This window comes from Talaromyces atroroseus (assembly GCF_001907595.1).
Source record: "Talaromyces atroroseus strain IBT 11181 chromosome Unknown scaffold_3, whole genome shotgun sequence".
Taxonomy (NCBI): Eukaryota; Fungi; Ascomycota; class Eurotiomycetes; order Eurotiales; family Trichocomaceae; genus Talaromyces; species Talaromyces atroroseus.
In genome coordinates, this window is record NW_017971435.1 from 515,908 (window position 1) to 531,610 (window position 15,703).

Below are 15,703 nucleotides of genomic sequence, written 5' to 3' on the forward strand. Positions count from 1 at the left end.
GGCCCTGGAAACATCCATTCATTGTGCCAGCAATTCAAATCATTATCAAAGAGGCTACCCGACGCGTCCACACCGAGAATTGTTCACCACAGATGGGGTCATCTATGGTCCGTCGCGTCCCTCTTGAGGTTGCCATGCAGATTGTCGAAGCGGCCAAGCTCTCCAGCATTGCAGATACGCGGAATATGTTGACAGCCTTCGAGTGGAGACTGCCCGACAGTTACTGGCAGAGCAAATGTGACATGGACTTGATCTTTGAATACGATGATCTCAGGAAGACCAATGCCCTGGTAGACTGGCAGTTTCTCGCTCTAGCAACCGAGGAACTGCTGGAGAACCCTGGCTGGTTTGACAATAGTGGACTTAGAATTCGTCGTCAGACTTTCGACTTTCTCAAACAGATAAAAGATGGCTTCTTAAATCTGATCGAAAAGAACAAAAAGCAGACCAAATCTTGGGATGACCTCAACATTGGAAGCTATCGCCTAAGAAGGCCTTACGTCTTAAAAAGGGCACCCCAAATCTAGGCGTTGACATTTTGTAATACTTCCAAGGGTTGCGGGTTATGTCGTTTAATATCTGTGTTCTGTTGGAGGAAGAAAGGTCATTGTCTTCCTTTCCAGCTTTATTCCTTACTTTAAAGTTATTCAATCAGTATGCGGTCTATTTGGCAGAGATTGATTGCAGTTAGTTAACTACCTTACCGACAGTAAGCGTTGACAATTTGAACGGAAGCCCTAAAGAATTTCCTATTTTGGCATCTAACCTCCGAAGCCCAAGGCAACAAACCCGCGTCTCAACGATCAATCATTGTGCATCACCAATTAAGCCGATCAGTGAATGAACAGACCAAATTGTAGTGATTGGGGATCTGCTCTATTCTTAGTAGCTTTCGCTATTCATTCCAAACCCTACCTACGTGTATATGCCAGGTTGCAATTTCATGTATTCATGATTTATGCGTCTATGTATATATCCAGCCATGGAACTAACTTGATAATGTACAAACAGCAAGTCACGATCAATCACCCTTTGGTAGCTTTCTCCAATCCTTGAAGAGACGCTGTATATTCAGCAATCATCGCCTTGGTGTTTTTCTCAGACTTGCTATATTTCATGACCTTCCCTGACCGGACAACATTATCACTTTTCACTATGACCTTCTGGAACCACAATCCTTCGCGATGCTCCACAAGACTCCATGCATGGCCAGATCTACCCGCTCGAGCGGTTCGTCCAACCCTGTGGACATACGTGGTCAGACTGGTCGGCACGTCGTAGTTGATCACAACGTCCAAGCCGACAAAGTCTATGCCACGAGAAGCGCGATCGGTGGCAACTATGATATTTATTCTGCCCGCACGATAATCTTTGAGAGTCTTGCGAGACGAGGAGGAGTTGCTCGATTTGACGATAGTACCCATCTTATCCTTCAATGCTGGGTTCATAAGCCCCAGGAGGTGAGAAAGTCGTGCTGCAGACTCGGTGGATTTCGTGAATATGAGTACCGACTTGACACCTCTCTCTATGGATTGCAAGTCCTTGATTGAAGACTTATCATCAACAGACGTGTCCGTATCGGATTCGGAGCTGGTATCGGTATCGCTGTCGGAACTAGTCTCAGAAGTCGTATCCGAAGAAGAGTCTGACTCCGACTCCGAATCTGACGTGGCAGCGCTGCTGGTGTCATCGCCAGAAGAGCTTGTATCATCTGAATCTGAGCTGGTCTCGTCGTCGGTAGACTCATTCTTGGCGGATTTGCTGATGTTTTCGGAAGTGTAAGCCGGAGTCGCTATAGAGCTCCAACTCGACTTGTTTATCTCGTGTAACAATAATTTCATCAAATGAATCGGTTTCTCAGAGCCGTCACCGACTGGTACGAAATGTTCTACCAGCTTAGGAGGCAGAACAAACTGTTCGGTTTCATGATTAGTTCCTTCCACATCGGCTTCCAAGCCCCTCGAGCCAATTGCAACCAACTTGGGGTTATCAAGGCGCAGCGAGTTGAGTTTGGTAATATCATTCGTTAAAGTCGCGCTCAAAATAACCTTCTTCGGGTACGCAGACTGTAAAGGGCGGCCAATATTAGCCATGACCGGTCCACCTACATTCGCAGTCTTCTCTTTATCCAAAGCCTCCATCAGAACAGAGACCCATTCTTGGAAACTCTCATTAAGCAAGCGATCAGCTTCATCCACTACCAGCCATTGCAGGTGTCGAAGCGTAAAGCCTTCTGTTTGACGTATATGATCCACCAACCGGCCTGGTGTAGAGATGAGAACATCTATATTGGGTCGCGGTTCTGGGACATAATGGGGCAACAGCTCGCCGGTGCGTTCAACCTCATCTCTATATTTGAGAAGGTCAAAACTCGCCCACTCATCTGTAGACATCATCTTCTGTTGGTCCTCTTCGTATTTGCCTGGACTGTACACGGAGTCCCATCGAATTATTTTTTGCTGTTCGTCTTTCAACGCAACATGTCCAATGGCAGTGCCGATGCGCAGATTACTTCCACAGGCTTCGAATGCCTCGCGGACCTGCTTGACTAGTTCTCGCGTAGGCACGACTATAAGACCACGGAATCTGGGCATGGATTCCCGCCGAAGCGATTGATCCATCGGAAGCACGTATGACAATGTCTTTCCAGATCCGGTGGAGGCAGAGACACAAATGTCTCCTATGTGGCGATGCGCGTTGTCAATAAGAAGTGGAATAACAGTAGCTTGTACAAAAGTTGCTTCCTTGTATCCATGTTTATTGAGTCTTGAAATCACGCCCTTGTCAAGTTTAAGACTGTCGAACTCGAGAGGAGCTCCATCATCTCGCTGGTACGGGGACTTTGTAACGGGATTGGTAATCCAATTAGGCATTGTCGAGTACGTAGGTTTTTCGCCCGTCTCCGCGACAGGTTCTGGCTGTGGAAGAGGCTCCAAGCCATGAGCAACAACTGCATTTCCAATTTCGCCTGCTGTGATGTCCTCTTTCTCTTTTTCTGCATCATCAGATACTGGCTTTTTGGCTCTTATCGATTTCTCAAACTTCTGCAGGATCTTAGCATGTTTCGTAGCCTGTTTGTCATCGTCATCACGGTGTGCTTTAGGAGTTTCCCCATATTTATGCTTTCGGCTTTTGGCTGGATGATCTTCGTTTGTCTGGCCAGCTTCGGATTCAACCTTTCCCACAGTATCATTTTTGCGCTTCTTCGAATTCTTGTTACTGCCATCTCGATTGTCTATATCTTCATAGCCTTCATCTGATCCAGGAGAGGGTCCGAGTGCCTTTGGGATATCGGGCCTCGTTTTCTTCTTGTCTGTCGAAAGAGTATCCTTCTCCGTGATCTGGCTTTCATAATTGCCATCTTTCGTGGACTTCGCGGACGAGTCATTGCCGAAACTTGTTATTGGGGGGTTACTATCTAAACCGTCTGTAAAATCGGGCTTCGATTCTCTCTTCCGTTTCTTTGGCTTCGGTGTAGTGTCGGTGGGTGAGGACGGCGCAAAAGTGATGGCTGGTTTGCCATTGAGATCCTTCCTCGGTGAAAGAGCCTTTGAACCTTCCTTTATAGTGGGCTTTCTATGTTCCTTGACTTTTGTATCCTTGGCCATTTTTGGTAGCAGGAGCTAGCTCCGGCGCAAAGTGGGAGAACTTTGAACGAACGCAAACGGTAATGTTGCATGAAGAGGCAGGATGAATTATCGGATCATTTAGGTGCCGCGCATTGATAGGGAATGTATCAGACAAAGTATTGAAGCTGCAGGATAAATAGGACACGACACCATCGACCAGCTTGTCTGTGATTTCTGTCTCAGCCCACCAGGCGCATCTCGTCGAGTGTAAAATTATTTTTGCGGCCATCAGAAACCAAAGGCGAATCTGCCGGCAGAATATTCACCGCTCCCTCCGCCGTCTGCGGGTTGATGCCTTGCTGCCTCGCAGACAAATCGTCTTGGCACAATAATCCAAATTGTTTGGCGATCATCCACAAGATGGCTGTCGAACATCCAATTTCAACCCAGGCTGAGATGATCTAATCGATTTCCAGCTCTGGCTCGCTCGTCTGGAGCGCGCCAGGTTTTTGAATAGCTACCGAGATGCCTTACAATATTGCGTAAGCGTCGCAATAGTCCAGCTTGTACGTTGCATGCGCTAATCGGTCGACAGTATGGTCAGCGACTTTTTCTTCCCACAGCCAGGTTTGTCATCACGATCACAGAATATTCCATGGTCATTTTCTAATCCCGTGTATAGGCGGAGTTGAAAGCCACATTTACCAGTTGTCAACGGTAGCTATTCTCCATGTCCCGTGCCTCAACAGATCGAACGCCGTCTCATTAAAACTACACAGAAACTCATTGACCGCGGCCACAAGGTCATTATCATCACTCATGCCTACAAAGGCCGGACCGGGGTGCGATATCTCACAAATGGCCTCAAGGTTTATCATGTTCCTTTCCTCGTTATATACCGCGAAGCAACAATGCCGACACTCTTCTCCTTTTTTCCAATATTCCGCAACATCGTCGTTCGAGAGCAGATCCAGATCGTGCATGGGCATGCTAGTTTAAGCAGCTTCTGCTGTGAAGCGATTTTGCACGCGCGCACGATGGGTTTACGGACTGTTTTTACGGACCATTCGTTATTCGGTTTCGCCGATGCAGGCTCGATCCTTACAAACAAACTCTTGAAGTTCATTCTCAGCGATGTGGACCACGTTATATGTGTTAGCCATACTTGGTGTGTAACCTTTTCCCCTCAGGTTTCGAGCCGTGTGTCAAAAGGAATGGTAATAACGGAAATATAGCAAGGAGAACACAGTCCTACGAGCATCTCTAGATCCCTTGATGGTGTCGGTCATACCGAATGCTGTCGTTGCAGAAAACTTCCGACCCTTGTCATATCAATCTGGAGAAGGTGGTTCAGCGCCGCATCCTGCTCCCCGCATCATCGGTCCCAACGACACAATCACCATTGTAGTGATCTCTCGACTCTTCTACAACAAGGGTATCGACCTTCTTATAGCAGCCATTCCTCGAATCCTAACATCGCATCCAAATGTGCGATTTATCATTGGAGGATCGGGGCCCAAGGCAATTGACTTGGAGCAAATGCTCGAACGCAACATGTTGCAAGATAAAGTGGAGATGCTCGGCCCCGTGCGACATGAAGAAGTGCGGGATGTGATGGTCCAGGGCGATATTTATCTGCATCCCAGTTTGACAGAAGCATTCGGAACTGTATTGGTTGAAGCGGCAAGCTGCGGTCTTTACGTAGTGTGCACGCGCGTCGGTGGAATACCAGAGGTGCTACCACAGCACATGACGACGTTTGCAAAGCCGGAGGAAGACGATCTCGTCCTGGCTACTGGAAAGGCGATTGCCGCGCTTCGATCCAACAAAGTGCGCACAGAACGATTCCACGACCAGGTGAAAATGATGTACTCCTGGACCGACGTCGCTCGCCGTACTGAACGGGTATACAATGGGATCTCGGGTGCCATCAGCGAGCTGGAATTTTACGGGCATTATCCAGATGCTGGCTGGGACGCGGTTTGTGGCCGCACGCGAAGCTTCGTGTTGATCGACCGGCTGAAGCGCTACTATGGGTGTGGTATATGGGCTGGTAAGCTATTCTGCATGTGCGTGGTGATTGATTATTTACTGTACGTGTTTTTGGAGATGCTCTGGCCCCGGGCAAACATCGATCTTGCTCGCAGCTGGCCCAAGAAACCCGTCCCACATCCAGACGCAGCGGCAGCCACCAAGGGCATTATGACGCGAAGTACTCGGGATCGTCTTCGCGCCAGTGCTTAAGTCGACACTTCTTACAAAATCTTGTCAATTTACTATATGATACCCTTGTTTGTTTTGCTTGTATATCTTGTTATTGGAGATCACAGATCAATTAATTTACACATCGATTGCTAATATCAACCGCCTCCCATGCATTCCAGCTGTATAATACAAATCATTTTAACCCTTTTGTTTTTTATCTTTTTTTCGTTTCTCTATCTAATCACGCTCACGGGCTACTGTTTCAGCAGGTTGAGGAGGAATATCTTCTGCACCAAGAGCGCCTTTATCACCATGGCGACCCGACTGGGCCTCTTCACGATCCAGACCACGCTGACCAGCAGTATAACGAGGATCAACCTTTTGCGAATCACCGATGGAGTGCTCGGTATGCTTGGGATGGCCAGTGGCACCGTGGGCCTCATATCCGGAACCATGATGTTTACGTTGGTGGTTCCCATCATGTCGTAATTCGTTACTGGTCTGTCCCTGCATGGGCTTTCCGAGGCCCTTGTTCACGTCCGCTGAGGTGGCGCCGGGAAAGGTATCGAGGGGCTTGGTGAATACGCTCTCCTTGCCGTGGGCACGCAGAGTGTCCTCATTGTTGGCTTGTCCCGGTACTTCGCTGATGGGGTTTGGTTGGTAGGAGTTGCTGGCTGGAGCTGAGCCAGCAGGCAGGGTTTGTGCGCGGAACTCGGGGGCACGATCAGCTGCGCTGGCTGGTACGCCTGGCTGGTGCTGCAATCGAGATATTTGTTAGCATGAGTCTCTCACGCTTGGATTTCTAGGCTCTCACTTACCCATTTTGCGGCCTGGGGAACTTGACGAGGAGGGTCGGGGTGGAAGAATTGCTGGTTGGTAGCGTCGACGGTTTGGTTTGAGCGGCCGGCCATTTTGTAAGAAGGTATTGTTTGATGTAGAAAAAACAAGTAGGTAAGTGATGAGTGAGATGAAGTATAATCTGGTACGAAGAGACGAGTTGGCCACCTGCACCTTATATTTTTGCGTTTTAGGGCTTCTTCCATATAGCATCATCCGGCGTGACGTCAAGCTGAGATAACGGACTGATTTCATCCACTCCTTTTGCACAAGCTGTTTGATGCAACCTACAAGGCTTTGCATGGTCGAATTGGCTGGCAGATGAATGACTAATTTAGCTAAATCGTGGGGCTGCTATTCTGTCATTCTGATCTGCTCCGGTCCTTAGGCGCGTCCAACGATGTATGTTCGAAGGAATATTTCTGACGTCATGCTTGATTGATATCGATTCATGGAATTTCACGCAGTTTACAGATAGAGCCTGTTCGTCTAGTAATAAAGCAAGTCTAAATTCATTGGTATCTCGAGTAAACATTCAAAATCGAAGCCACGTAAAACACATATTATAAAGGCGCCAAACGAACAAAGCAGGTATGTAAACATTAAGTTCATCGCATAACCGGAGGACGCCCCTCCTTGTTCCACTTCACTCGACTTTGCACCCATTCCACAGCCTCGCGAACGCCGGTGCCCAGCAGAGCACTCAGCGGAAGCACTCGACTGTCGCGTACGCCGGCGCCCTTCTCGCCCTCGAAGACCTGCCGAACGAACCCTTCCTTGATCCGCACGACTTCCACACAGTCCTCTCGGTCCTGTTTGTTCGCCAGCACCAAAATCGGCACACCAGCGACATCCGCGTTCTGGAGCACCGATTCCAGGACCTGTTTGCATTCGCCCAGGCGGCCGTGCGACGCCCCGTTGACGCCGTTGTTGTCACCACCCGAGGCGGCTCCGACGGCCGCTCCAGACGCGAAGTCTTCCAGTCCTTCGCCGACGTCCGTGCTGTCGACCACAAATATGATTGCATGGCAGCTGGAATAGTAGCTTTGCCAGAGGCCGCGCATGGTGGTCTGCCCGCCAACGTCCCAGATCTTCAGGTACATGTCTTGTAAGGGGATGGTAGCGACGTTCTGTCCCACGGTGGGGACTGTGCGCCCAACATTGGGTGGAGGTGCGCCATCAGGCTGTGGAAGGTAGAGGGCCTTGATTTGCGAAAGTAGCGTTGTTTTACCTGCGTTGTCGAGGCCGAGTAGGAGTACCGAGTATTCTGGCAGAGGCCGCGGTTAGCGAAGAAATTTGAATTTAAGTTCTGCCAGTTTATATCCCGGAATTGTCAAGAAATATTTGTATGCTGAAAGTATGAACTCACCCTCCTTGCTGGTGGCATATAGATAAAGCGACTTGGCAAGATGGTACATGTTTATGTTTGCGGGCCGCCCACGGAGAGCATGATGGGGGCATCCGCGAAAGTCTGCGTGTCTGCCTGCGCGTGTCAGTCCGGATCGACTATCTGTGCTGGACTGACGAGGGGAGAGTTCAATGGTTCAATCACAGTCGAAGTGTTGAAGTTCTTGGAAGTGAGGGCAGTTCAGGCCGCCGGCCCACCTTGTTCCTTTAACTAGCCGTAGGGCTATCATCTAGCCAATCATATAGTGCGTTAGGGTTAAACTTAGGGTTGATATATTTACCCCTAAATTGGTCTCTTCCACCTGGCTCCTCTCCAGCCATCATGGCTACTCTCCTCAGATGGACTAGAAACGCATTTCGAAAGGCTCCCTTGCACCCCATGCCCTTTCCCACTAGCGGCTTCAAGATTGTCAGTGCATCTCAGATACTTGACGAGGAACGCTTTGCAGCTGACAGCGGATTATGACCGCTATTCCGAATAGAGCATGTAATCCACCATTGTTACGAAACCAACGCTGCCTTCTAGGAAAAAAAGTATTAGGCATTATCAGTGCCTTTGGTGACTTTCACACCCCATAATTTTACATGAATTCCATCCACTATGTACAGAACGCCATATCATGATCTCTGCATAAATGCTCATTATCTCAGATAAACACTCATGCAAATAATACTGTAACTCATATTCATATCATATGTGATGTTTTAGTAGCATTATTCATCACGTGGCCTGTTAAGCTTTTACCAGTGTTTTCATCACTTCTTTCCCACCCTTTTCAATAGATTTTCACCGCCCCATACATCAGCTTTCCATCATTTATTCGCTGCTTCAACTGACACGATGCTCTTTACTCTATCCAAGTCGGTCAACACAGAAAATACGGCCATCACTAGTGCCGTGATTGCCACAGAATTAATCTACGATGGAATATCTCCCTATCATATTTGACAGACAATGGATTGCTCAAATCCTCTCATACACTACTAAGATAATTCATAGAAGATTATATTGTTAGTATTAACCCAACTGCGCATCAGCCGCTTCTTACCTACGAAGGCATTGGGCAAGATTCCAGAGCTTCGCAGGAATAGCTCCAAGGTCCTACATATATTGACATATCATGATGACATATTCGGCGAAGCTAGAGCCATGGATCCATTTTGAGACTGGACTTCTTTAATCACCGGGGTCCTCCATTTGATACCTAGTTTACATTAGTCGTCTTCTACAAGACAATGGCTCTTTGTCTAATTTGCCAGGGCCTACTTGGTTATCGATTCTTACAGGAACAAATGTTTATGGACGATATATATACGGAAGATAAAAAGTGGGTCAAGTTTAAGCGCAAACGACAAGTAATCTTCATGGAGGCAAGAGACCTTGAGGCGAAAGTCTTTAGAAATAAGAATATTGACCACTGGGTTTCTCTGTACCGTCTAAGTAAGTGCTACCGAGCCTTTGTTTGAGTCCGCACGCGAGCAAGTACCTAGTAACGCATCATCTAGTATGGTACAATCCTGCTGAGGAAAAACTGGTGATATCCGGTATAGGACACTATAATTCACAGGCCAGATCAAATGCAGCCGCAAATAATTACAGCAAGGCTGTTATTGGATCTGTTTAAAGAGCGACAAAGGCAGAGAGAGAGCATTTTACTATAGCCTATGATACGAACGCTTTCCTTCAGTCGTCTAATAATTGGTTTGAAAGAGATTATAATTGGCAACAACTACCTTTTCCAATACACATGGGTTGTTGGAAGTTAGCCCTATGGGAACTGGGCTCTTCTATCGAAAACAACAATTTGGAGCTATTTGCCGCTATTATTTTGCAAAATTTTGCTTTCACACACTATTGTCGGGAACACCAATACGCAGAAAGGAAATTCGATCCCTATAGAATTACTAGGGTCCAAGAAGTCATTGCTCGCAGTTACGACAATAGACATACAAAAAGGAGAGAAGCAGTATATCGGAAACGACAACCTTTAACACATTCTTATTCCAAGGCAATTTCAAACTTGCCCGTTGAGCTACTATATCTGATATTAGATCTTCTGGAATACAGGGAGATTAAAAAATTGGAATTTGCCTTAGGGACATTCAGCGTTGCAGATAGTAGGTATTGGCGCCAGCGTGCTTCTCGGAATCTCGTGGAGATGGATGAAGTTGCGCTTTTCCCAGATGTGGATTGGCGATATCTGTGCATGGCGTTGGAGAGAATTCAGGGAGGTGCCGATTTTGAGGCTCGTCACCGTGTCCTTGGGATTCTGCGTGATGAAATCAAGCCAATCTTATTGAAAAACTTGAAAGAAAGAAATGTTCCAAGCCTGGAGGAGATTGTGGATCAGGTTCGCGAGATGGACATACCAATGTGGGAAGATGAGTTTTAGTTGGTTGCCCGCGTACAAGAAATATTGTCTAGATTCAGATTGCGCTGCAGTTCAAATATATCCATATCTGACTTGCTGGGGACCTTATTTGCAAAGGGCGTACCCGTTAACATTCATGGATTGTGATTGAAAAAACAAAGAGCCCATCTCCGCATTTCATGTTGCCGTTCTGCAAAGCAAATATCATGTCAAAAGAAGAAGCGAGTTCGCCAATTGTCCAAGTAAATATTGAATATTGAATTCCTCCATCGGTGAAAGTCAGGGGTGTAAAGCTGAGGCCTAAAGTCTTCTATAGAATGTCTTGTTGCGAATAGACGATGGTGATTCTCGATCAGCGACGGCGGTACCCGTCTTTCATGATACCAAATCTGCTCCCTCAACAGGAAAGCCATTCGTTAATCATTGCAACCACCTGCAACTTTCCCTTGGGTAGACAATGCGTAGGTGGGTCCCAGCGATACAATCAGCCATGAGAAATGAAGTGTTCTGGCTCCAGCACGGCCGAGCCTCTTCCATCCTGATCCCCATTTATTCATTGCGAAGATATGTTATCGAGAATGTAGAAGAAAGTGTAAAGTGTCTAGAGGCGAGGTCTCGCGACACGTGAGATCATTTGGCGCTAGACCACATCGGGAACCACTCACCAGGAGCTGTTGTTTATCTGCCTAAGGCCTCCCTGCGTACAGCACAGGAGCTCTCAACATCGAATGCGAGCGTCGAGTCGTCTACTATGTCGTGTGATTCACTTAGGGGCCAATTCTTTGACTTCTAAGAGGAAGAAGGCAAATGCCAGGACGCTAAATATCGAAGAATAATCTTGAAAGTGGTTGACGAACGAATGCTCTGCACAGTAAAAAAAAGAGAGAGAAGAGAAGAAAAGCCAATCTCAAACTAGCATCTTCTTCAACAGCTCATTGTAGATGAAAACTACGAAGCATATCATCATGCTTTACCTGCTAGCGTTTGATTCCCAATATTATTTGTGCGAAGATAAGCATGACTGCATCCTTCTGGTGCTGCACGTTTATTAAGCTAAAGATATCAACCACACGACACCCCGCCGTCTGTGTTCAAGCTAATGATTATGACCTCTTCATATTTACAAGATTCCTAACCTTCTAGGCCGACTTAGTACCATGCTGTTGCTTACGCTCCTTGTTAGTAGTTCTCGCTTCAGAATACCTCTAAGCGTTACAATGGGAGATATTGGTTAGGGACTCGCCGAGCTACCTTTTGAGTCAAGTAAAGGGATCACATATTCACTCAGCCCAATAAAAACAACAAGTCATACATGACAAGTCAAGGTAGTATGTAGTCACAAAATCAAGATGATAGTTCTCTTGTTTGGTTGACGTGTAGTACTGTTCATGGTTTCAGCCTCAACATTCTACTTCTCATAGCATGCGTTGCACTAGATCACACACAAGAAATTTGAACGACAGGTTACTGGCAACATTATATGGAAGGCCTAGATTTGTTTATCAGTAAAACTTTGAAGAGACTTTCGAGGGAGGTTGGGGAGAGGTACCCATCGAGTTCCTTCATTCGTTGTCCGTTTGTCTCCCTGTTTCATTAGCAAGGTCTAGCCCATAATGGGTGTTCATAATCTTGACCTCACGTGTATCTTTTTCGTTTGACCTCTCGCTTCTTAGGATCGAATTTTCCACAGTTGAATTATGCACTCCTCCAAGTCATCATCATCACTCACAACCTCCGTAACACACGCAGTTTCGAGATTCAAAATGCCCCCAAGAGTAAGCCATTTCTGCTTTCTGCACTGAAATATGCTGACTTCCCATTGAGCGGAGCCAACGAATTTCAGAAAGAGATGCAGCGGCTGCACAAGCTGCACAGGCTGCGCAAGCACAAAATGTGCCACAGCAACGGCAGCATATCGCGCCGCATCAGCGCTCTCGATACTTCGATGTATTGGCTTTTGAGCCTATATATCAGTCAATGACCAGGGCTAAAGCTGAGGGCGTGGCTACGGGAATGATGAATCTGGTCTTCAATCATTACTTTCCTGGCGTTCACGGCTACGATCACCGCTTTGAGATGAAGGTAGTTAGGGGATTCGCGGACATTGATTCCCAGTTCTGGCACCGTGACAGCGCACCAGGGGCTCGATGGCAAAGACGGGCATTCTTGATCACACAATGCAAAAGGGCAGAGCGCGCAAGCCAAGAATCAGCATGGGAGGAAGGCCTAAGACAACTGAACCGGTATATGCCCACTAGGAAGAGCCGGAAGGGTCCTATGTATGGAATCGTGGCGATTGGGCGCTATGTGCGTTTTTATTCTTGGAGCAACCGGTTGAATCGCGCGGTCAACATGTTCCCCAACAACAGCCCACTCGATTTGAAGGTAGACGTGGCGACCGTACATCGTCGCATGCTGCACATATTGAATCACCACGATAGACCTCAGTGAAGTGGACATGGAGAGATGGAGAGACGGGGATGGTGGGAGCTATTGATCATTCTTCACGGGGAAGGTTTCAAGTAGGGGCATGTTGGTGATCAGTAGGCCGTAGGCCGAACGCTTCAGGGTGTCCTAGGCGGACCCAGCCGTAAGTTTGTATCAATGGAAGGGGGCAGGGGGGTGGGGGTGAGGGTGCTGAAATCGGACTTCGCGCCTCCACGTGGTAGCACCTGGGCAATGCGGACAAAACCGTAGCCAGAGCGAAGACGTATCAGTGTATCACCATGCTGTATCTGAGTTTATGATTCACTGGTTTCCTTTCAAATTCTGGCCATCGTTGCTATTGGACGATATCTCCATTTTTATCCATGAGACCACCGCAATTTGCACGCCTCCAACCATCAGCATAACCTACAGCCCTGACACAAGCAGCAACGATGTTCAAAATAGCACGAAATGTGAGTAAGTGATCCTCCACCTCTACCTTAGGAGCTGAAATGTACTGACTTTCTATTAAGCGGAGAGTACGAACGAAGTATGGAGGTCGTTATCGAAGCTCGGCAGCAACGAGGTATTGAACAGTTTAGCAGGGAGGGCAACGGCGATGTCATTGTAAAACGTCAAAAAGCTAGTCGTAGTACTCCCAAATGTAACACCGAATATTAATCAACCGGCCTCAGCTCAGTGAGCGTGAGTCCAGACTGAAATCTACTCATTGAGCAGGACCGTGCGCGCCCTCACAAAAGCGGCGGCAGTTGAAAAAGGAAAACCCTGCCTGGCAGGGGAAATATGGTTCGTGTTTATCTCAGCAACTCAGACGCTCCACCCAGGTAGGGTGCAGGAGGCGGTGAAGTACTGTAACCTTTTCGTTCTCCGCTTTGCGCGATCAGGGCCTGCGTCCACATTTTCTCTCTGTCTTCTTTTCTTCCCTCTGTTCTCCCCCCAAAGGTAGAGCATGCTTGTTTGGCTTCGCTCTTCTTCGAATCGAATCATGTATATCTACGCTCGCCTCAGAGCAGCGATTCCTGTCAGCCCGTAGAGCGCGCGGGGATTCTTCCGTTCCCCCGCATGAAGCCATCCCCACGATGTCGCCAGACACAGACACAGACATCGACACCGTGATCATCGGTACGGTTATTATGCGCTTGATACGCCTCAATGCGTCTGCTAACTGCGCTCTGTGCTAGGCAATGGACCGTCTTCCATGATCCTGTCGTACATCTTGCACGGTCACATTCCGTACTACGTGCCAGACACCCCGCATCCCGATTCCCTGTTGCACGCTAAGCTCAGGGACTCGACGTGCCTGCTTCGGCCAGACCTTGATCTCCTGACTCACCATTTTGCCGCTTCGTCGCTGTCGTATTCCACTCAGGCGCTCCCGATCAATGTCCTGCTGGACTCGCTGGTACGGCCCTACGGCGAAGTCGACGACTCCGGAGACGTGACGAACCTGCGATGGCTGTTTAAGCCGCAGCGCGCAGTGCCGCATTTGGTCATTGGCAATGCGCCCAGTGCCGGCGGCCTCTGGGCCATGGAGGACCCAGTGAACGTCAGCTGGGACATTGAGACATTGAGCTACGCCGGCATGCTGTCCTTGCCCGGCTACACTTTCGCCGATCATTATCGCAAAACTACCGGACGGGAACTGGCGCCTTTCACTCGTCCAAGCCGAAGACAGCTGGCTGAATATCTACAGGCATACCCTGTGGAGACTGGTATTGGGAACTCTTTTAGGAACAATATAAACGCCGACGGGGTTCAGCGCATGAGTGGCGGTGGGTTTTATATATCATCACATCGCATTCGCTGCAAGCATCTTGTTCTGGCTACAGGCATATTCTCTCACTTGATCCAGCCACCGTCCATATTAGCGCCTTTAACGAGACTTCCCAGGGCCGATTCGTCTTGCAAGTTCCCGCTGTTAGTGGTTGGATCGGGATTCACGGCCGCAGATGCCATCATATCGGCCCCTGCTGGCCAACCCATCCTCCATGTCTTCCTTTGGAACCCGGATGGCCGGCCCTCCCCATTGAAGAGCTGTCATCAACAGGCCTACCCCGAGTATGCAGCCATATACCGTCTCATGAAGCGAGCTATCCTCTCATCGTCGTCCTCCTCTTCGCCAGGTTCTGGAAACAGACCCAAGACTCGACGGCTAGCTTCGATCCCGTTCCTTGAGAGCCGGAATTGGAACGACCTCTACGAAGGCCTGCCAAATTGCGCCATCGAAAGCGTGGAACTCAATGGTGACCACGCTATCGTGACATTCGTACTGAAAGACGGGACAAGGTTTTCTCGTGCTGTCTGTGGATTATCGTATGGAATCGGCCGAAGAGGTTCTCTCAGCTACCTTGACTCGGCATTACGTGAAGAGGTCATGAAGGACGCAGAGGTTTCGGATGACGCTACGATATCCGCGAAAACCCTCCGAACCAAAGTTATGGAGGACCTCGAAGTCGCGCCTGATGTCTTTGTCATTGGCAGTCTGACAGGTGACTCTCTTATTAGATTCGCGTATGGCGGCTGTGTGTATGCTGCGCAGTCATTGATCTCAGCATCAGGTGGCAATAGTGGCACCTGTACGCCAAAACAACCCGCCGGAACCCCAGCAGGAGGTCGTGATGCGCTCATGAATGGTGTCGATGGACATGCTCAGAGGCCTGGTTCGACAAATAATGCTCAGTCCGCGGTTGGTTTTCCGGCATTAGAATCTCCCTCCAAACGCACCTGGTGGAGTTCTATTTACAGCTTGCTTTTTTAGTCAATTGACTTTTGGCCTGGCAGACTACTGTTTATCTGCCGCTATTAGACAGCATATGGAAGTGCGTTGTAGAATTATATATATATATATATATATATATTTTTTTT

General features: G+C 48.2%; 7 protein-coding genes across 7 annotated transcripts, besides 1 other annotated feature; 4 read left to right on the forward strand and 3 right to left on the reverse strand.

Moving 5' to 3' along the window:
* Positions 1–92: 92 nt before the first annotated feature.
* Positions 93–527, forward strand: UA08_03221 (hypothetical protein; the record flags this gene model as incomplete). The annotated part of the gene is made up of 1 exon (XM_020265497.1): positions 93–527. One exon carries the CDS (start codon positions 93–95, stop codon positions 525–527), a length of 435 nt encoding a protein of 144 aa, XP_020121022.1.
* A 498-nt stretch (positions 528–1,025) lies between these two features.
* On the reverse strand, positions 1,026–3,608 carry UA08_03222 (hypothetical protein; the record flags this gene model as incomplete). Its single annotated transcript, XM_020265498.1, has 1 exon — positions 1,026–3,608. The coding sequence occupies one exon, from the start codon at positions 3,606–3,608 to the stop codon at positions 1,026–1,028; it is 2,583 nt and encodes an 860-aa protein (XP_020121021.1).
* A 486-nt stretch (positions 3,609–4,094) lies between these two features.
* UA08_03223 (Phosphatidylinositol N-acetylglucosaminyltransferase gpi3 subunit) lies at positions 4,095–5,813 on the forward strand (the record flags this gene model as incomplete). Its single annotated transcript, XM_020265500.1, has 5 exons — positions 4,095–4,111; positions 4,165–4,196; positions 4,252–4,286; positions 4,349–4,737; positions 4,805–5,813. 5 exons carry the CDS (start codon positions 4,095–4,097, stop codon positions 5,811–5,813), a joined length of 1,482 nt encoding a protein of 493 aa, XP_020121016.1.
* Positions 5,814–6,011: 198 nt separating this feature from the next.
* UA08_03224 (hypothetical protein) lies at positions 6,012–6,685 on the reverse strand (the record flags this gene model as incomplete). The annotated part of the gene is made up of 2 exons (XM_020265501.1): positions 6,012–6,530; positions 6,593–6,685. The coding sequence occupies 2 exons, from the start codon at positions 6,683–6,685 to the stop codon at positions 6,012–6,014; spliced, it is 612 nt and encodes a 203-aa protein (XP_020121015.1).
* A 534-nt stretch (positions 6,686–7,219) lies between these two features.
* On the reverse strand, positions 7,220–8,029 carry UA08_03225 (hypothetical protein; the record flags this gene model as incomplete). The annotated part of the gene is made up of 2 exons (XM_020265502.1): positions 7,220–7,878; positions 7,981–8,029. 2 exons carry the CDS (start codon positions 8,027–8,029, stop codon positions 7,220–7,222), a joined length of 708 nt encoding a protein of 235 aa, XP_020121018.1.
* A 439-nt stretch (positions 8,030–8,468) lies between these two features.
* Positions 8,469–8,514: a repeat region (Identified by RepeatMasker using a combination of RepBase library and repeat library created with RepeatScout).
* Positions 8,515–9,254: 740 nt separating this feature from the next.
* UA08_03226 (hypothetical protein) lies at positions 9,255–10,411 on the forward strand (the record flags this gene model as incomplete). The annotated part of the gene is made up of 2 exons (XM_020265503.1): positions 9,255–9,459; positions 10,071–10,411. The coding sequence occupies 2 exons, from the start codon at positions 9,255–9,257 to the stop codon at positions 10,409–10,411; spliced, it is 546 nt and encodes a 181-aa protein (XP_020121017.1).
* A 3,506-nt stretch (positions 10,412–13,917) lies between these two features.
* On the forward strand, positions 13,918–15,596 carry UA08_03227 (hypothetical protein; the record flags this gene model as incomplete). The annotated part of the gene is made up of 2 exons (XM_020265504.1): positions 13,918–13,960; positions 14,020–15,596. The coding sequence occupies 2 exons, from the start codon at positions 13,918–13,920 to the stop codon at positions 15,594–15,596; spliced, it is 1,620 nt and encodes a 539-aa protein (XP_020121014.1).
* Between the last annotated feature and the right edge of the window lie 107 nt (positions 15,597–15,703).